This window comes from Ranitomeya variabilis, chromosome 5 (genome assembly GCF_051348905.1).
Source record: "Ranitomeya variabilis isolate aRanVar5 chromosome 5, aRanVar5.hap1, whole genome shotgun sequence".
NCBI lineage: Eukaryota > Metazoa > Chordata > Amphibia > Anura > Dendrobatidae > Ranitomeya > Ranitomeya variabilis.
Genome location: NC_135236.1, coordinates 661,313,200 through 661,335,134, shown reverse-complemented (window position 1 = coordinate 661,335,134; position 21,935 = coordinate 661,313,200). Strand labels below are relative to the sequence as shown.

General features: G+C 42.3%; 1 protein-coding gene across 1 annotated transcript; it reads right to left on the bottom strand.

Moving 5' to 3' along the window:
* Positions 1 to 1,306: 1,306 nt before the first annotated feature.
* Positions 1,307 to 19,147, bottom strand: LOC143775146 (troponin I, slow skeletal muscle-like). The gene is made up of 6 exons (XM_077262990.1): positions 19,143 to 19,147; positions 19,014 to 19,053; positions 8,260 to 8,391; positions 6,142 to 6,231; positions 3,515 to 3,688; positions 1,307 to 1,422 (listed from the first exon to the last, which is right to left on the bottom strand). Exons 1-6 carry the CDS (start codon positions 19,145 to 19,147, stop codon positions 1,327 to 1,329), a joined length of 537 nt encoding a protein of 178 aa, XP_077119105.1. The 3' UTR covers positions 1,307 to 1,326.
* Between the last annotated feature and the right edge of the window lie 2,788 nt (positions 19,148 to 21,935).

Below are 21,935 nucleotides of genomic sequence, written 5' to 3'. Positions count from 1 at the left end.
ACAGTGTTGGTTCTCTATTAAATTTCTGGGTATTTTTTATTTGTAATGATATAGGCAGTAGGACTAGTGAATGAGACGACTGGACTAATGATATAGGCAGTAGGACTAGAGAATGAGATGACGGGACTAATGATATAGGCAGATGGACTATTGAATGAGATGATGGGACTAATGATATAGGCAGTAGGACTAGTGAATGAGACGATGGGACTAATGATATAGGCAGCTGGACTAGTGAATGAGACAATGGGACTAATGATATAGGCAGTAGGACTAGTGAATGAGACAATGGGACTACTGATATAGGCAGTAGGACTAGTGAATGAGACGATGGGACTACTGATATAGGCAGTAGGAATAGTGAATGAGACAATGGGACTAATGATATAGGCAGTAGGACTAGTGAATGAGATGATGAGACTAATGATATAGGCAGTAGGACTAGTGAATGAGACGACGGGACTAATGATATAGTCAGTAGGACCAGTGAATGAGACGATGTGACTAATATAGGCAGTAGGACTAGTGAATGAGACGATGGGACTAATGATATAGGCAGTAGGACTAGTGAATGAGACGATGGGACTAATGATATAGGCAGTAGGACTAGTGAATGAGACGATGGGACTACTGATATAGGCAGTAGGAATAGTGAATGAGACAATGGGACTAATGATATAGGCAGTAGGACTAGTGAATGAGACGATGAGACTAATGATATAGGCAGTAGGACTAGTGAATGAGACGATGGGACTAATGATATAGGCAGTAGGACTAGTGAATGAGACGATGGGACTACTGATATAGGCAGTAGGAATAGTGAATGAGACAATGGGACTAATGATATAGGCAGTAGGACTAGTGAATGAGACGATGAGACTAATGATATAGGCAGTAGGACTAGTGAATGAGACAATGGGACTAATGATATAGGCAGTAGGAATAGTGAATGAGACGACGGGACTAATGATATAGGCAGTAGGACTAGTAAATGAGACGATGGGACTAATGATATAGGCAGTAGGACTAGTGAATTAGATGATGGGACTAATGATATAGGCAGTAGGACTAGTGAATGAGACGATGGGACTAATGATATAGGCAGTAGGACTAGTGAATTAGACGATTGGACTAATGATATAGGCAGTAGGACTAGTGAATGAGACAATGGGACTACTGATATAGGCAGTAGGACTAGTGAATGAGACGATGGGACTAATGATATAGGCAGTAGGACTAGTGAATGAGACGATGGGACTAATGATATAGGCAGTAGGACTAGTGAATGAGACGATGGGACTAATACCTGTATAGATTGTTCCCATCTTATGCGTTACTGGTGTCAAACTTCTTCTTCCTGCCCTCCATGCCGGACATGGCTTCAATGTTTTTACGCCAGTCAGTAACCTCCACAGTCTTTTCCTAGAAAATGAGAGAAGACAATACCCAATGAAGCACATAAGGAAGCCAGGAAGGACAGAAAACTGAGGGCATTGTAGTCTCTGGTGCCGGTCACTAAGTAGCGCACACTATTTAAATTCATAGTCTCATGGGGTCTGTACTGTTGGGCATATGGGAAACGTTCAGAGCTTTGTAACTATGGTGCCACCAGGACATAATTCTTACCACTGTTCCACCAGGACATAATAATTACTACTGTGCCACTCGAACATAATACTGAGCACTGTTCTTACCACTGTGCCACCAGGACATAATACCATTGTACCTAAGGAGTTAATACTTACAACTATACTACCAGTACTTATCACTGTGCCAGGAGGACATAATAGATACCACTAGACCACCAGGATACAATACCTACCACTGTGTCACAATGCCATATTTCTAATCATTGACCAACCAGGGCACAATAACTACTTCTGTGCCATCGGAACATAATACTGACCACTGTGCCACCAGGACAAAATACCACTGTACAGGACATTATATTCATCTGTGTTCCATTCATCTGTGTTCCACCATGACATAATACTTAACACTGTGCCACCAGGATACAGTTCTTACCACTGTGCCACAAGGACATTATACCATTGTACCTAAGAACTTAATACTTACAACTGTGGTACAGTACAGTACTTGTCACTGTGCCAGCAGGACATAATACATATCACTGAGCCACCAGGATACAATACTTACCACTGCGTCACCAGGACATGATTCTTACCACTGTCCCACCATGAGACAATAAGTACCAAAGTCCTACAAGTTCCACCAGGAAGTGACACTGTGCCACCAGGATACAGTTCTTTCTTACCACTGTTCCACCAGGACATAATACCATTGTACCTAAGAACTTAATGCTTACAATTATACTAACAGTACTTATCACTGTCCCAGTATTGCACTATGCCACAGTGTCAAAGTCAGGATATATACCCCATCATAATTCTATATCACCGTTGATGTTTAGGTGACTCAGTGAAGCGTATTTCCATGATTGGGATAGAACTGGGTTACATTCTAGAAGATAATGAAGTCATCACTGGGTCTGTGCACTGTATATATAGTTACCTGGGTATCGAAAATACCAGTGGGCTGTAAAACAGATGCACATAGTGCACCTCTGGGTCACCAGGGACAATATGATGCACTTCGTGGGAACACTGTTGAGCGTTGCAATGCTTTCTAAATGTGTAAGTTTGGACTTTATCCATTTTGCCACATTTATCTTGGGCACCAATATAGTTTGTCTAGCCTTGGCACATGAATGTTAATGACCCCCTATAAAACGAGATCCGTTTAGAATCCCCGATATGCAGGACAAACCGAAAGAGCCGCAGGCCGACAGCAAATTTATTATTGTACCTGATTCCTGTGACTTACAGAACTCGTTCCACCCAAACAACAGGATTATAGGATTAGTAGCATGAGCGAGCGATCGGCCCCTACTATAAGGTAAAGCAGCTACAGCGCCGAGCACAAAGACTAATATAGACCAATGACTTAACCTAGGGTGCTGGGGCAGAGGGGTACAGACATGGGGATTAATGAGACCCCCTGAAAACCACTTAAAGGGAAAAAGTCATCACAAAAAGACCTATTATTTAAATCTGGTTTTTAAGTTAAATATATAATTTTTAAAAAAATAATATATATATATTATTATTACTATTATTATTATTATTATTACAAGTACAAACAGAAAAAACAGTGTCCTGGTGTAAAACAATACTTAGAAGATGGGGAGGAGGGGGATGCAGCTGCAGGTTCAAGAGAGTGTGACTGTAGGAGGAATTTTATCTGATTGGTTCATAGCTCTGACATCACACAAATCCATTTCCATATATGGACAGCTTTAGGCCACTGTCAGTATTTGGTCAGTATTTCACATCAGTATTTGTAGCCAAAACCAGGAGTGGGTGATAAATACAGAAGTGGTGACGTGTTTCTATTATACTTTTCCTCTGATTGTTCCTCTCCTGGTTTTGCCTTACAAATACTGATGTACAATACTGACCAGATACTGAACGTGTGAACGTGGCCTTAGGCTTACCTTCTCATCCTCCTTTTTGACTGACTTCAGATTGGCCCTCAGATCTAAAGAGACCTTGGTTGTGGAACCCAGCAGAGCCTTAAGCATGGCGTCTGCGGAAATACGGACTCTGCGCAGGTTTGGGCGCTTGAATTTTCCCTTGAGGTCAAAAATCTTCTGATTTAAGCTTTCGATCTATGGGGGGGGGGAAGAAAATCATACTTGTTATCGGGGTGCAGTACAGCCGTGACATCCTAATCTCCTGACAGCAGGTGTAGATTCACCGACACTTTATGGTAGATACTTGTTCTCACTTCTATGGTAGTTCTTGTTCTTTATCAGCATTCTGTCAGCATTATAAGTGCTGGAACGTCCTTTTATCTCACTTTCCAGCATGCATTGCTCCTGTTATTGTACATAGACTTTCCTATGGACTGACATTAGGGAATCCTAGGATCCCAATATAACTATACTCACCCTACTATTGTAAAATGTATTAAACATTTTTTTTCTCTGTGTCCTGAGACAATATCCTGCATAACTGTAAATTATTGTTGTCCTTTTTAGCCGTTATTATTGTGATGAATCATGGGTGTAGTTTAAATAATTCATTTAAAAAAAATAAGGTTTTAGTGAGCTTTTTTTCTTCTAGTTCGTCCTCCCTACATAGGCATTCCTGCCTTGAACTGAATTCCCATCTCTCTGGTACTCCTATATGCAAGCTGACAATTAGGAACATAGAAAAAGAGAGACAAAAACCCACCCCACTTCCTGTACAGAGAAAAAGACAGCCCCTCACTTCCTGGATAGAGACAGCCCCTCATAGCCCCCCACTTCCTGTACTCAGAAAAAGAACTGCCCCCATTTCCAGGCAGAGACAAAGACCTACTTCACTTCCTGTACAGAGTTAAAGAACCACCCCCACTTCTCTTACAGAGAAAAATAACCACCCCCACTTCCCTTACAGAGAAAAAGAACCACCCCCACTTCCCTTACAGAGAAAAAGAACCACCCCCACTTCCCTTACAGAGTTAAAAAACCACCCCCACTTCCCTTACAGAGTTAAAGAACCACCCCCACTTCCCTTACAGAGAAAAAGAACCACCCCCACTTCCCTTACAGAGAAAAAGACCCACACTCACTTTTTGTGCACACACAAAGACCCACCCCCACTTCCTGTACACAGACAAAGAACAGCCCCACTTCCGATACAGAAACAGACCCACCCACTTCCTATGCAGAGACAAAAACTGTCCCCACTTCCTGTGCAGAGAAAAACACAACAACCCCCACTTCTTGCACACAGACGATGAACAACCCCCACTTCCTGTACAGAGAAAAAAATCCACATTTCCTATACAAGATAAAGAACCACCCCTGCTTCCAGTACACAGATAAAGAACCACCCCTACTTCCAGTACACAGATAAAGAACCACTCCCACTTCCAGTACACAGATAAAGAACCACCCCTGCTTCCAGTACACAGATAAAGAACCACCCCTACTTCCAGTACACAGATAAAGAACCACCCCTACTTCCAGTACGCATATAAAGAACCACCCCTACTTCCAGTACACAGATAAAGAACCACCCCTGCTTCCAGTACACAGATAAAGAACCACCCCTACTTCCAGTACACAGATAAAGAACCACCCCTACTTCCAGTACGCATATAAAGAACCACCCCTACTTCCAGTACACAGATAAAGAACCACTCCCACTTGCAGCACATAGACAAATATACACCCACCTTCTCTTTCCACTTCCTGAAAAAAAAAAATATCCACCCCCATTTTATGTACAGAGACAAATACCCAGCCTCACTTCCTGTACAGTGACAAAGATCCACCCCTTTCCTATACACAGACAAAGAACCACCCCCACCTCCAGTACAGAAACAAATATCCGCCTCCCTCCACTTCCTGAAGAAAGATGAATATCCACCCCTACTTCCTGTTGGGCGACAAAGACCTGTACTCACTTCTTCCTATTTAGTACTTATGCTGCTACAGACAGAATACACAGGAAGTGATAACAGGAAGTGACAACAGGAAGTGAAGAGCAAGTTACACAGAAAGGAAACTCCTAGTGGTTGGCATTTTGTAGTTCATTTTTTGAAGGTAAAACAACATAATTTATAAATAAATTGATTTGCAGATTGTCTATTTATCACATTATCTATCAAATAAGATTGAGTTTTCCCAACGTTCAGGGACATTTTAAGAATTGTATATGCTGCACTGTACATGCTGGTGGGGGCACAATGTTATTTGGTCCACATACGGCACCATTAGTTGGGATTATTAGGGATTTTTACATCCTACCTCCACCCCAAACACATATAGGGATGCCCACGTTTGTAGGAGAGGCTTATGTAACCCTTGATCTTTTTTAGATTAGATTTTTTTTACCAAAATTTGCCAGAATTGTTTCTGAAAATTCAGGACCGTCCCAGTAAATTCAGGACTGTCTGCAGCTAATGTGCCATCTTGTATGAGGCTTATATTTAGGCATGGTATGGTTATATGTGTACTGTATTACCGCATACTACACGAGGGTCTAATATAAAGCTGGTCCTAAAGTTGGAACCAATGACCCAGTAGCCGATAACCCGGGGTGAAACAAGACGGAGCGATCTGAAGCTTACTTCCATAGAATTCTTTTTTACTTTTTCTTCAATATTGTAACGTTCTTCATCAACAATGTCGATCTGTTTGTGAAGCTTTGTGCATAATTTCTAATAAAAAAAAAACAAACAAAATATAATTAGTGAGTTACATACATTGGTACATTTTATAAAGTGTCCTATGCATCTGGGGTACATGATAGGTATAAGCATTATTTTAAAAAAAAGTCAGAAATGACCTCGCTGAAAAGGGGTGTATTCTGGCGTGCAACACCATTTTCAAAATTTTTGCGCAAATTTTTGGCTCAAAATAAGCCAACTAATAGGTGGTGTAAACATATTTAATTAATTAATTGCAATTTTTTTAGTTTTTTTTCTTTCTCCGCTAGTAGATATTGAGCCCATTGGGGCACAACGGGTCCGATTCAGCATTTGTGTATTTTGTTAAGTCACATTTCTTTTTTTTTTGTATTGTGTTTTTCTTGTGCCAAATTCTTTGAAGTTTTTCATGTGGTTTACGAATTTTGCGCAAAAAAAAAAAAAAAATTCTATTTACTTTTGTCTTTAATTGTTTCGCAACTTTTTAACACATAAAATGTAAAAAAAATAATATTAAACAAAAATTCCAGACACACACAAAACTACTCCTCGAGGGGAAAGAACTTTGCGCCAAAAAATTACCGGCACACATATATAAAATAGAATTTATAAAAAATGCAAATTAAAAGAAGAATAAGGTGCAGATGATAAAACAGTCAAAAAATATAGTTATCAACATTCATTACATTCTAGAAGTTTAAACCCCGCCCATGAGGAACACCTGGAAATCTCTAGGAACATGCCAAAGTGACCAAATTTCAGTGTGGTGATGCTAAGTCCCACCTCTTTGTGGTCTGATTCATGGGACTATCCTGGCAAAACCAGGACTATTTGCAAATATTATAATCATATACCTCATTGCTTTCCTATAGGGAAAAAGGATGTAACAAAATTGTAAAAAGTTTCACATAGTTGGAATTATTTTGATCGCCACAGTTGCTTTTCATTCATATTGAAATACTGAGGTTGCATAATGGGCATGGTCATTTGTTATTTTATGGTGACCACTGAGCTGTAAAATATATTTGCAGTTCCCTAGTCTTAATTGATAGGTCACATAAATAAATTTTTTTAGGAATTTTACTGCAAATCCATGTTCACATATTGGTGACTTTTCTAATTGTCACAGTTGCTAAAGGTGTCTTAAAGGAAAATTCTCAGAGCTCCCAGCTATTAGGAGCAATGTGAAGTGGTTCATTTTTTCTGCAGCACCGCCAGAGGGGAAAGGAGGCATTGCACAATTTCCATATAAGTGAATGAGCTGAGTCAAGTCCTCCAAAGGTTTTCATAATCACTCTCCACTCTGGCTGATAGAGGAGAAACCGTCTATTCACCACCCACAAGACCCAACCCCACTTCCTGTACACCGACACAGAACCACCCCAACTTCCTGTACACAAAGAACCACCCCTACTTCCTGTACACAGACAAAGAACCACCCCACTTCCTATATGCAAACAAAGAACCACCCCACTTCCTATACACAGACAAAGAACCACCCTACTTCCTGAACACAGACACAGAACCACCCCCACTTCCTGTACACAAAGAACCACCCCTACTTCTTGTACACAAAGAACCACCCCCACTTCCTGTACGCAAACAAAGAACTGCCCCACTTCCTGTACACAGACAAAGAACCACCCCACTTCCTGTACACAGACAAAGAACCACCCCTACTTCCTGTACACAGACACAGAACCACCCTCACTTCCTGTACACAGACACAGAACCACCCCTACTTCCTGTACACAGACACAGAACCACCCTCACTTCCTGTACACAGACACAGAACCACCCTCACTTCCTGTACACAGACACAGAACCACCCTCACTTCCTGTACACAGACACAGAACCACCCCTACTTCCTGTACACAGACACAGAACCACCCCCACTTCCTGTACACAGACACAGAACCACCCCCACTTCCTGTACACAGACACAGAACCACCCCCACTTCCTGTACACAGACACAGAACCACCCTCACTTCCTGTACAGAGAAAAATACCCAAGTCTGCCAAAAAACAATATTATTACCTGTAAGTCCTGTAGGCTCAGCCCATGACACTGTAAGGGAGGAACCTTCTCTGACAGAGTCCTTGCCTTCTCCTCCTCGGTTTCCTTTATTTCTCTTTCTAAATCTTCACTGGCTTTTGCCAGCATAAGAGTCTGTGAAAGAAACGTCTCAATATAAAATCCAGGAAATCAAGATTAAAAACAATGACAGGTGTTGCCTATCACTATAGGTAAATGGTCTACTGAAGGCTAGCAGACCTCAGTCATCTTCCACCTCCTTAGTTTTCCTCCGCTTGAAGTCCACACAGTGCACCTATTTCTAAACCAAGTAATTATTCATCCCAAACCAAGACTTACTGAAGCCTATAGGTCTTGGAAGGGAAGGACAGCCCCCCTACCAGATCTGCCTCTCATTCCACCAAAATCCCGGCCCCTTAAACAGGGATTGCCAAAGCCTAATATACAGATGAGAGGAATTTTGGAGAAATATAGCAATCTCTGATCTCAACAGATTGAAACCTTTAGGATATTTCATAGCTGTTGTAACCTGATCGATGATTTGATATAGTCAAGATCCATGTTATAATCATATGTATATTCGTATTAACAAATTTGCTATATAAAGAAATTATTTGTAGCCAAAACCCGAAAATGTCCATATATTACTGAATGTTTTGGGTTTTGTTAAGAGAAACCTAGTCTTGGAAGGAAAGGCAAGCCCTACTATTAGAACCTACCTCTCATTCCACAAAATTCCAGGCACGAAAACAAGAATGATCAAAAATCTTTATAAATGACCAAAAAGTAGAATATTTGGGGAATATACGGTAGCAATCCCTGATCTCAAAGAAATGAAGCCTTTAGGCCATTTCATAGCTGTTGTAACCTGATCAACGATGTGATATAGATAACATCTATGATATAATAATATGTATATTCATGTTAACAAATTTCTAGCCAAAGCCTAAAAATATTCATGTATTATTTAATGTTTTTTTTTTATTTTTTTTTAAGAAAGTTAGGCCCGGAATTGAAAGACAAGACCCACTAGCAAAACCTGCCATTCATTCCATAAAATTCCAGCCTGCCCAAAAACAAGAATCAAAGTCTAATATGCACAAATCTCGGGGTAATTTAACAATCTCACACCTCAAAAAAAAACAATCATAAAATTGAAGCCTTTAGGCCATTTCCTAGCTGTTGTAACCTGATCAATGATATGATATAGATAATATCTATGACATCATCATATGTACTCGTATTAACAACTTTGTTATCTATCGTTCAAGCTGAAAAAGGATTTCCATCCTAAACCTAAAAATGTACATTTATTATTTATTTTTGGAAAAAAATAGGCTCAAAAAGAAAAGACAAGTCGTAATACCAAAACCTGCCTCTCATTCCTCAAAATTCCTGTCTTGAAAACAAGGATTTCAAAAAAAATCTTTATAAATTACCAAAGCTTAATATGCCCATGAGAGGAATATTTGGGGAAATACAACAATCCCTGACTTAAAAAAAATGATATAATAGAAGCCTTTAGGCCATTTCATAGCTGTTGTAACCTGATCAATGATGTGATATAGAGAACATCTATGATATCTTCATAGGCATTTGTATTAACAATTTTACTGCCATTTGCATAAGCATAAAAGGGATTTCCACCCAAAACCTAAAATACTCCATATATTATTTATTGGGTTTTTTTTTTACAAATTTTTATTAAACAATTTTTCAAAAATTTGACAATTTTAGTGATAACTTATAGTTTTTTTTTTAGTTCTATATATTAGTTTTGTTTGATACAAGCCTTTTGTTAAATTATGTAATAAATATTTGTTTTGCAATTTTTTTTTACTACTAGAAGGTTGTGTAGGAAGTAAATGCTGCGGGAGATGATCGTCCTGATAACATGGACGTACTGTTTTTGTCACTTGTTGATTCACACAGAAGTTTTCTGGCGTATCTGGTCGGGGAGATAAGGCAGAAGTGGCTGTACAAGATATTCCGGTAGAACTTGGCATTGACCATAGCAAAACATATTAGCATGTCAGGCCCTTAAAGGAAATGCTCACCAAAACTGAATGCAATTTTTCAAAAAATTTGGGAAAATTTCGATTTAACAAGTTCTCCTTTTTTTTGTGTAATAAAGAACCCACTACTCCAAAAACACTGTCTGGATATATGGACATGGACGTCGTTTGCCCTGAAACGTCTATTCTGATGCCTCATCGGACGTCATTAGTGGTGGCTTCCAAGTGGAAGCCCCAAGAACAGACCGGTTACTTCTTTTAGCCTCTTTACGGCTTTCGAAGCCTGAATTGGTTACAAGAAGTTATAAGAGATAGAAGATGTGCACAGCAATTTGTTTCGACATTGCTGTGCATATGTTTATTCTTTTTGATTATTTTTTACCATTCATTCACTCGGGTTCCAGGTGGAATCCATCTGAGAAAGACATCGTGTGCTCCTACAGTTCCCTCACACCATCCGCGAGCTGAGGACCTCAGTGAGAACAAGATGGCTCTTAGATATTTTTTTGTTATCCAAATACCACTTTTTTTTCTTTATCCAGATGTCATGAGGCGTGCCACTAATGGGTGGTTCATCAACTCCACCAACAGATGGTTCATTGACCCGACTAGATCCCCGAGAGGTCCAATTCCAAGAGCACAAGTTGTCAATCCAGTTGGGCGTTCATCACAGACCACTGCTTAGAGAACTGAATGAAGAGTCTCCTTCTAGTGGCCAAGAATTTTGCCCCTTGCTGCCAAGTATGCCTTAGAAGTCCAGGTGATCTTCTACAGAAGGTCTCCTCTTAAATTGGGGAGGATCGGATACCAAGTGGGGAGATCTTCATGGTGTCCATCTAGTCAATAAAGCATGGCATCTCTGGAAACTTCAAGTCTCGACCACGACAAGTGGTGGGTGATGGACCAAAAGCCTCAGAGGTTGCTTAGCCTTGGGGTGATACAACTTTCCATCCATTAATTTAGGGATGGCAGAATGGCATTGGGATCTGCATATTAGAAAAGTACCAGGAGTTGTAATGGTAGCTAGATCTGTTTTCACCCAGGTTTCTCAGGAATACATATGGGCAGCTATTTTCCAGCCTCAGATGCTCACTTCATTCTTTAATTTTATGGATATCAAAACTTCAGCAAAAAAACATAAAGTGACACAATAAGTGCTTTTCTTTGGTGGTCATAATCCTGGCTTTAGAGGGGATCTGGGTGTGCTCTTATGGAGATAGATTTTTAACAGCTTCTCTTTTAAGGGGAACTTTGGCAAAGTTGGTAATAATTTTACATTGATTAATTTCTTAAAAAATGTTGGTAACCTTTTCTTTCTGTGACAGATCTCCAAATCCTCTGCACAAACGTAGATAAAAAAACAAAAAACAAAAACAAACCTATAATATTCTGGCTACCTGCAGCCACCACTAGAGGGAGCTTTAGAGGTCATGGCATACTGCTTATGCATAGAAGTCTAGGATAAATCTGTATGCAGTAAGCTCCTTATCTCCCTCTAGTGGTGGCTGCAGGTTTTTAAATTGATGTCTATGCAGGGAATTTGGAGCTTTGTATCAGGTAAAAGAAAATCCAGTAGCTATAAAGCTATATTAAAAAAAAATAACCAATACAGAATTTTGGACTATATGTTAAAAAAAGGAGGTTCACTGTAAAAACTGCTCAGAATAAAGCTGTATTTGATGTGCACCTGGTGGTCTTGTAAAGAAAATATTATTTCCCTCATTATCCAGAGCAAAACGAGACTCGGAACAGAAGTGATGGGGTGTAAGCCGCCCTCTGGCTGATGACAATTCTTCTTTCTTCACACTTGTCACTTGGGACTGAGCTACATAATAATTCTGTTTCTCTGTCTCAGATGTTGAGGACATTCTGGAATTTTTGATTGTACAAAAAACATCCTCTGGCAAAGGTATTTTACCATAGACGTGTGTGTGTGTGTATATATATATATATATATACACACAATGGATTTTTTTATCTATGATTTTTTTATCTATGTGTTGCAGTTTGCAGCGTGCACGTGTTCACATTGGGAGTGCTGATTGTTTTTTTTTTTGTTTTTTTCTTCTGTTTGTATGGATGTGGCAGCATCCAGACTTATCTTGCACTCCTCCCATTGACCTTGCAGGTGGCTGTAATCAACTCTACCTGCCCATAAATTGTAGGCTTAGCCCAGAGTGACATGTTTTGTCCAGAGTTGTAGGCTGGTGGCCCAAGAGTGGCATGTACAGTAGAGTAGGACCCATCAGGGGGAGATCACCTTGCCGTGGTTGATGGGCACACATGAATTGGCCAATTTATGCGCTAAGAATCTCCATTTAACTGTAAGTTTTATGAAAAAAAATTTTTATGAAAAAATATTTTTGAGAAATGTATATTTGTCTGTGTTTTCACATGGCCGATTCATGTACATGTGCTGCTGTGATTTTTTTATCTATATATATATATATATATATATATATATATACACACACTGCTCCAAAAAATAAAGGGAACACTAAAATCCCACATCCTAGATATCTCTGAATGAAATATTCCAATTGCAAATCTTTATTCATTTTATAGTGGAATGCATTGAGAACAGTAAAACCTAAAATTGGTTGATGTAAATCACAACTAATATCCCACGGAGGTCTGGAGTTGGAATGATGCTCAAAATCAAAGTGGAAGATCAAATTGCAGGCTGATCCAACTTCAGTGGAAATGCCTCAAGACAAGGAAATGATGCTCAGTAGTGTGTGTGTTGCCTCCACGTGCCTGTATGATCTCCCTACAATGCCTGGGCATGCTTCTGATGAGGCGGCGGATGGTCTCCTGAGGGATCTCTTCCCAGACCTGGACTAAAGCATCCGCCAACTCCTGGACAGTCTGTGGTGCAACGTGACGTTGGTGGATGGAGAGAGACATGATGTCCCAGATGTGTTCAATCGGATTCAGGTCTGGGAAACGGGTGGGCCAGTCCATAGATTCAATGCCTTCATCTTGCAGGACCTGCTGACACTCCAGCCACATGAGGTCTGGCATTGTCCTGCATTAGGAGGAACCCAGGGCCAACCGCACCAGCATATGGTCTCACAAGGGGTCTGAGGATCTCATCTCGGTACCTAATGGCAGTCAGGCTACCTCTGGCGAGCACATGGAGGGCTGTGCGTCCCTCCAAAGAAATGCCACCCCACAACATTACTGACCCACTGCCAAACCAGTCATGCTGAAGAATGTTGCAGGCAGCAGATCGCTCTCCACGGCGTCTCCAGACTCTGTCACATGTGCTCAGTGTGAACCTGCTTTCATCTGTGAAGAGCACAGGGCACCAGTGGCGAATTTGCCAATCCTGGTGTTCTGTGGCAAATGCCAAGCGTCCTGCACGGTGTTGGGCTGTGAGCACAACCCCCATCTGTGGACGTCGGGCACTCAGACCATCCTCATGGAGTTTCTAACCGTTTGTGCAGACACATGCACATTTGTGGCCTGCTGGAGGTAATTTTGCAGGGCTCTGGCAGTGCTCCTCCTGTTCCTCCTTACACAAAGGCTGAGGTAGCGGTCCTGCTGCTGGGTCTTTGCCCTCCTTTGGCCCCCTTCACGTCTCCTGGTGTACTGGCCTGTCTCCTGGTAGCACCTCCAGCCTCTGGACACAACGCTGACAGACACAGCAAACCTTCTTGCCACAGCTCGCATTGATGTGCCATCCTGGATGAGCTGCACTACCTGAGCCACTTGTGTGGGTTGTAGAGTCCGTCTCATGCTACCACGAGTGTGAAAGCACAACCAACATTCAAAAGGGACCAAAACATCAGCCAGAAAGCATTGGTACTGAGATGTGGTCTGTGATCCCCACCCTACTCCTCTATTGAGTGTGTCTTGATAATTGCCAATAATTTCCATCTGTTGCCTATTCCATTTGCACAACAGCCTGTGAAGTTGATTATCAATCAGTGTTGCTTCCTAAGTGGACAGTCTGATTTCACAGAAGTTTGATTTACTTGGAATTATATTCTGTTGTTTAAGTGTTCCCTTTATTTTTTTGAGCAGTGTGTGTATATATATATATATATATACACTCACTGGCCACTTTATTAGGTACACCTGTCCAACTTCTTGTTAACACTTAATTTCTAATCAGCCAATCACATGGCGGCAACTCAGTGCATTTAGGCATGTAGACATGGTCAAGACAATCTCCTGCAGTTCAAACCGAGCATCAGTATGGGGAAGAAAGGTGATTTGAGTGCCTTTGAACGTGGCATGGTTGTTGGTGCCAGAAGGGCTGGTCTGAGTATTTCAGAAACTGCTGATCTACTGGGATTTTCACGCCCAACCATCTCTAGGGTTTACTGAGAATGGTCTGAAAAAGAAAAAAAATCCAGTGAGCGGCAGTTCTGTGGGCGGAAATGCCTTGTTGATGCCAGTGGTCAGAGGAGAATGGGCAGACTGGTTCGAGCTGATAGAAAGGCAACAGTGACTCAAATCGCCACCCGTTACAACCAAGGTAGGCCTAAGAGCATCTCTGAACGCACAGTGCGTCGAACTTTGAGGCAGATGGGCTACAGCAGCAGAAGACCACACCGGGTACCACTCCTTTCAGCTAAGAACAGGAAACTGAGGCTACAATTTGTACAAGCTCATCGAAATTGGACAGTAGAAGATTGGAAAAACGTTGCTTGGTCTGATGAGTCTCGATTTCTGCTGCGACATTCGGATGGTAGGGTCAGAATTTGGCGTAAACAACATGAAAGCATGGATCCATCCTGCCTTGTATGGAGCATCTTTGGGATGTGCAGCCGACAAATCTGCGGCAACTGTGTGATGCCATCATGTCAATATGGACCAAAATCTCTGAGGAATGCTTCCAGCACCTTGTTGAATCTATGCCACGAAGAATTGAGGCAGTTCTGAAGGCAAAAGGGGGTCCAACCCGTTACTAGCATGGTGTACCTAATAAAGTGGCCGGTGAGTGTATATATATATATATATATATATATATATATATATATATATATATATATATATATATATATTACATTGATTAGTGGCGTTTTGGGCAATACTGCTCATCAAAAATATCCAAAATACTGCTGAACCAATCAGGTTCTCACAACACATGATAACTCTAAAGGATGAGCGTTACATAGAAGAATGCCCATCTATTGGGGACAACCTAGATGGCTGGCAACAGGCAGCTGCCATTGTTCTGGCTGTTGTGACCACCTATTGGGGATGATATGATTATATTGGGGTCATCTGGCATTGACGTGGCTGTCGTGTCCATCTATCGGGGATTATACTGTATTGGAGTCAACTATTGCTGACCTGGCTGTTGGGGATTATATTCTGCTCAGCTGGCGTTGTGACCATCTTGGGAGTCACATTGCAGTCAGCTGGAGTTAACCTACTAGGGTCATCTGACATTGACCTAGCTATGGTGTCCATCTATTGAGGATTATATTGGGGCTTGGATTGCATTGACCCGGCTGTTGTGACCATCTAATTGGGATTATAGTGGGGTCATCTGGCATTCGCTTGGCTGTTGTGACCATCTATTGCGGTAATCTGGCATTGACCTAGCTATTCTGACCATCTATCACGGATTATATTGGGGTCATCTGGCATTGTCCTTGCTGTTGTGAACATCTATTGGGGTTTATATTTAGGTTAGCTGACATTGACCTGGCTGTTGTGACCATCTCTCAGGGATAATATTAAGGTCATCTGGCATTGACCTTGCTGTTGTATCCATCTATTGAGGTTTATATTGGGGTCAGCTTGCATTGACCCGGCTCTTGTCACCATCTTTTGGGAGTTATTTTGGACTTGACCTGGCTGTTGTGACCATCTATTAAGGATTATATTGAGTTCAGCTGGCATTGACCTTGCTGTTGTTACCATCTATTGGGTTAAGCTGGTGATGACCTGTCTGTTGTGACGATCTATTGTATGTTGTATTGGAATCAGCTGGTGTTGACCTTGCTGTTGTGATCATCTATTAGGGAATTATATTCTGGTCAGCTAGTGTTGAAAATTTACTGGGGGTTATAGGGTTATTTTGGGGTCAATTTGCATTGATCTGGCTAATATGACCATCTATTGGGGATTATATTTGGGTCATCTGGCATTGTCCCGACTGTTGTAACCATATATTGAGGATCATACTGGGATCAGCTGGCTGTTGCGACCATCTGCTAGAGACTATGTTGGGATCATCTGGCATTAACCTAGCTTTTGTAATCATTTATTGAGATTAACTTCAGGTTAGCTGGTGATGACCTGGCTGTTGTGGCCCTCTGTTGGGGATTATATTGGGGGTCAGCTGTTGCTTATCTAGCTGTTGTAACCATCTATTTGGCATTATATTGGGGTTATCTGAGATTGACTTGGTTGCTGTTGACCTGTCTGTTGCCAACCATCTACTGGGCACTATCTAGATGTTTGGCAACATGCAGCTGGTGTTGCACTGGCTGCTATGACCATCCATTGTGGATTATATTGGTGTCAGCTGGTGTTGACCTGGCTGTTATGACCATCTATTAGGGATTGCATTTGGGTCAGCTGGTGTTGACCTGGCTGTTGTGACCATCTATTGTGGCTTATATTGGTGTCAGCTGACGTTTCTTTGGCTGTTGTGACCATCTATTGTGGATTATATTGGTGTCAGCTGACATTGCTTTGGCTGTTGTGTAATCGATTGTGGATTATATTGGTGTCAGCTGACGTTCCTTTGGCTGTTGTGACCATCTATTTTGGATTATATTGGTGTCAGCTGGTGTTGACCTGGCTGTTGTGACCATCTATTTTGGATTATATTGGTGTCAGCTGGTGTTGACCTGGCTGTTGTGACCATCTATTCGGGATTACATTTGGGTCAGCTGGTGTTGACCTGGCTGTTGTGACCATCTATTTTGGATTATATTGGTGTCAGCTGGTGTTGACCTGGCTGTTGTGACCATCTATTAGGGATTACATTTGGGTCAGCTGGTGTTGTCCTGGCTGTTGTGACCATCTATTGTAGATTATATTTGTGTCAGCTGGTGTTGACCTGGCTGTAGTGACCAGCTATTGTGGATTATATTGGTGTCAGCTGGTGTTGGCCTGGCTGCTGTCACAATCTATTGTGGATTATATTTGTGTCAGCTGGAGTTGACCTGGCTATTGTGATCATCTATTAGGGATTACATTTCGCTCAGCTGGTGTTGTTCTTGCTGTTGTGACCATCTATTGTGGATTATATTGGCGCCACTTGGTTTTGACCTGGCTGTTGTGACCATCTATTGTAGATTATATTAGTGTCAGCTAGTGTTGACCTGGCTGTTGTGACCATCTATTAGGGATTACATTTGGCTCAGCTGGTGTTGTTCTTGCTGTTGCGATCATCTATTGTGGATTATATTGGCGTCACCTGGTGTTGACCTGGCTGTTGTGACCATTTATTGTGAATTATATTGGCGTCAGCTGGTGCTGACCTGGCTGTTGTGACCATCTATTGTGGATTATATAAGTGTCAGCTGGTATTGACCTGGCTGATGTGACCATCTATTGTGGATTATATTGGTGTCAGCTGGTTTTGACCTGGCTTTTGTGGCCATCTATTGTGGATTATATTGGTGTCAGCTGGAGTTGACCTGGCTGTTGTGACCATCTATTGTAGATTATATTGGTGTCACCTGGTGTTGACCTGGCTGTTGTGACCATCTATTGTGGATTATATTGGCGTCAGCTGGTGCTGACCTGGCTGTTGTGACCATCTATTGTGGATTATATTGGCGTCAACTGGTGTTTACCTGGCTGTTGTGACCATCTATTGTGGATTATATTGGTGTCACCTGGTGTTGACCTGGCTGTTGTGATCATCTATTGCAGATTATGTTGGTGTCACCTGGTGTTGACCTGGCTGTTGTGACCATCTATTGTCGATTATGTTGGTGTCTCCTGGTGTTGACCTGGTTGTTGTGACCATCTATTGTAGATTATATTGGTGTCACCTGGTGTTGACCTGGCTGTTGTGACCATCTATTGTGGATTATATTGGTGTCACCTGGTGTTGACCTGGCTGGTGTGACCATCTATTGTAGATTTTATTAGTGTCAGCTAGTGTTGACCTGGCCGTTGTGACCATCTATTAGGGATTACATTTGGCTCAGCTGGTGTTGTTCTTGCTGTTGTGATCATCTATTGTGGATTATATTGGTGACAGCTGGTATTGACCTGGCTGTTGTGACCATGTATTGTGGATTATATTGATGTCAGCTGGAGTTGACCTGGCTGTTGTGACCATCTGTTGTGGATTATATTGGTGTCAGCTGGTGTTGAACTGGCTGGTGTGACCATCTGTTGTGGATTATATTGGTGTCAGCTGGTGTTGACCTGGCTGTTGTGACCATCTATTGTAGATTATATCGGTGTCAGCTCGTGTTGACCTGGCTGTTGTGACCATCTATTGTAGATAATATTGGTGACAGTTGGTATTGACCTGGCTGTTGTGACCATCTATTGTGGATTATATTGGCGTCAGCTGGTGTTGACCTGGCTGTTGTGACCATCTATTGTAGATTATATCGGTGTCAGCTCATGTTGACCTGGCTGTTGTGACCATGTATTGTAGATAATATTGGTGACAGTTGGTATTGACCTGGCTGTTGTGACCATCTATTGTGGATTATATTGGTGTCAGCTGGTGTTGACCTGGCTGTTGTGACCATCTATTGTGGATCCTATATACTAGGGTCTAGAAGCCATTATTTCCTTTCCTACCTTGAGAAGCAGCTTTCTGGAAGCTGGAATTTTAGATTTCCTCTGGAATAAATAAAAAATGTAGAGTTAGATATTTATAGGCCGCGGGAGGTCGTCAATTATTAACCAAAAACTGAATATTTAACTCACCTCATTGCTGTAGAAAACACAGGGAAGCACCCAAGGGAAGAAAATAATGGAACATTTAGTATAAGGACGATGCATGGAAATACGGCATAAATCTAAGGGCTTTAATAGGAACGTTTGCATAATGTGGCCTCCATATCTCTGTCATCACCAATACACCCACGGAGGAGGACCGGTCACATGCTCCCACAAGATCAGAACACTCTTGTTGGTACCAACAAGATATAAACCTTTCAAGGGGCAGTGCTGGACCCGGGTATCATTGTGGGACCATACTGGGACATAGTTCACTAGACCACCAGGGACTGAGCACCATTTATAAAAGTAGGTACTAAGGATGGGCAATACCATTGACTAACGAGATCCAACCTCAGCCACCAGGGACCAATCTCTGGAGGTACTTCTGATCTCCAAGGACCAATGTCTGGAGGTACCTCTGATCTCCAATCACCAATGTCTGAAGGTACCTCTGATCTCCAAGGACCAATCTCTGGAGGTACCTCTGATCTCCAAGGACCAATGTCTGGAAGTACCTCTGCTCTCCAAGGACCAATCTCTGAAGGTACCTCTGATCTCCAAAGACCAATCTCTGGAGGTACCTCTGATCTCCAAGGACCAATGTCTGAAGGTACCTCTGATCTCCAATCACCAATGTCTGAAGGTACCTCTGATCTCCAAGGACCAATGTCTGGAGGTACCTCTGATCTCCAAGGACCAATGTCTGGAGGTACCTCTGATCTCCAAGGACCAATCTCTGGAGGTACCTCTGATCACCAAGGACCAATCTCTGGAGGTACCTCTGATCTCCAAGGACCAATCTCTGGAGGTACCTCTGATCTCCAAGGACCAATCTCTGGAGGTACCTCTGATCTCCAAGGACCAATCTCTGGAGGTACCTCTGATCTCCAAGGACCAATCTCTGAAGGTACCTCTGATCTCCAAAGACCAATCTCTGGAGGTACCTCTGATCTCCAAGGACCAATGTCTGAAGGTACCTCTGATCTCCAATCACCAATGTCTGAAGGTACCTCTGATCTCCAAGGACCAATGTCTGGAGGTACCTCTGATCTCCAAGGACCAATGTCTGGAGGTACCTCTGCTCTCCAAGGACCAATCTCTGAAGGTACCTCTGATCTCCAAAGACCAATCTCTGGAGGTACCTCTGATCTCCAAGGACCAATGTCTGAAGGTACCTCTGATCTCCAATCACCAATGTCTGAAGGTACCTCTGATCTCCAAGGACCAATGTCTGGAGGTACCTCTGATCTCCAAGGACCAATGTCTGGAGGTACCTCTGATCTCCAAGGACCAATCTCTGGAGGTACCTCTGATCACCAAGGACCAATCTCTGGAGGTACCTCTGATCTCCAAGGACCAATCTCTGGAGGTACCTCTGATCTCCAAGGACCAATCTCTGGAGGTACCTCTGATCTCCAAGGACCAATCTCTGGAGGTACCTCTGATCTCCAAGGACCAATCTCTGAAGGTACCTCTGATCTCCAAAGACCAATCTCTGGAGGTACCTCTGATCTCCAAGGACCAATGTCTGAAGGTACCTCTGATCTCCAATCACCAATGTCTGAAGGTACCTCTGATCTCCAAGGACCAATGTCTGGAGGTACCTCTGATCTCCAAGGACCAATGTCTGGAGGTACCTCTGATCTCCAAGGACCAATCTCTGGAGGTACCTCTGATCACCAAGGACCAATCTCTGGAGGTACCTCTGATCTCCAAGGACCAATCTCTGGAGGTACCTCTGATCTCCAAGGACCAATCTCTGGAGGTACCTCTGATCTCCAAGGACCAATCTCTGGAGGTACCTCTGATCTCCAAGGACCAATGTCTGAAGGTACCTCTGATCTTCAAGGACCAATTGCTGGAGGTACCTCTGATCTCCAAGGAACCAATGTCTGAAAGTACCTCTGATCTCCAAGGACCAATCTCTGAAGGTACCTCTGATCTCCAAAGACCAATGTTGGAATGTGCTATTGACTACCAGGACTCAACCTCTAAATGTATGTTTCACCACCAGGGACAAATCTCTCAATGTATAAATGATTTCCAGGGACCAATGACTTAATGGACCACCAATCTCCAATCACCAATCTCTGAATGCACCACTAATCTTCAAGGACCAATGTTTGAATTAACCACCGATCTCCAGGGAGCAATCTCTGGCTAACAGGAACCAACCTCTAAGTTTACCATTGAACACTGAAGACCAATGTCTGAATTAACCATTTACCAACAAGAGCCAACCTATAAATGTTCCACTGACCACCAGGGACCAATGTCTGAATGTACCACCGATCTCCAATGACCAATCTGTAAATGTACCACTGATCTTCATGGATTAGTTTTTGAAGTTATCACCGATCTCCAGGGACCAATCTCTGACTGAACCAATGACTTAAAGGAACCAATATTTCTGACTGTACCTCTGACCACTAGAGGCCAATCGCTGAATGTACCACTGCCCACCAGGGACCAATCTGTTATGACCTGGTGGTTAAGAGGCCACACTGATATTACCTGGTGGCTAAAACGCAACATGGAACGAGCTCTGAGAAGGTGGTATCTCTACTGACCGCAGTCCCTAATCCTAACAACAACACTAGTAATAGCCGTGGGATGTTCCTGACTCTCCCTAGACACCTCTTCACAGCCTAAGAACTAACTACCCCTAAAGAAGGAAATAGAAAGCTATCTTGCCTCAGAGAAAACCCCAAAAGGAAAGACAGCCCCCCACAAATATTGACTGTGAGTGGAGAGGGAAATGACGTACACAGAAATGAA

Coding starts and splice junctions, on each gene's coding strand:
- LOC143775146 (XM_077262990.1), bottom strand. Junction 8,392..19,013: donor CCAGAAAGCTGCTTCTCAAG/GTAGGAAAGGAA, acceptor TTTCTTTCACAG/ACTCTTATGCTGGCAAAAGC. Junction 1,423..3,514: donor TCAAAAAGGAGGATGAGAAG/GTAAGCCTAAGG, acceptor CTCATTTTCTAG/GAAAAGACTGTGGAGGTTAC.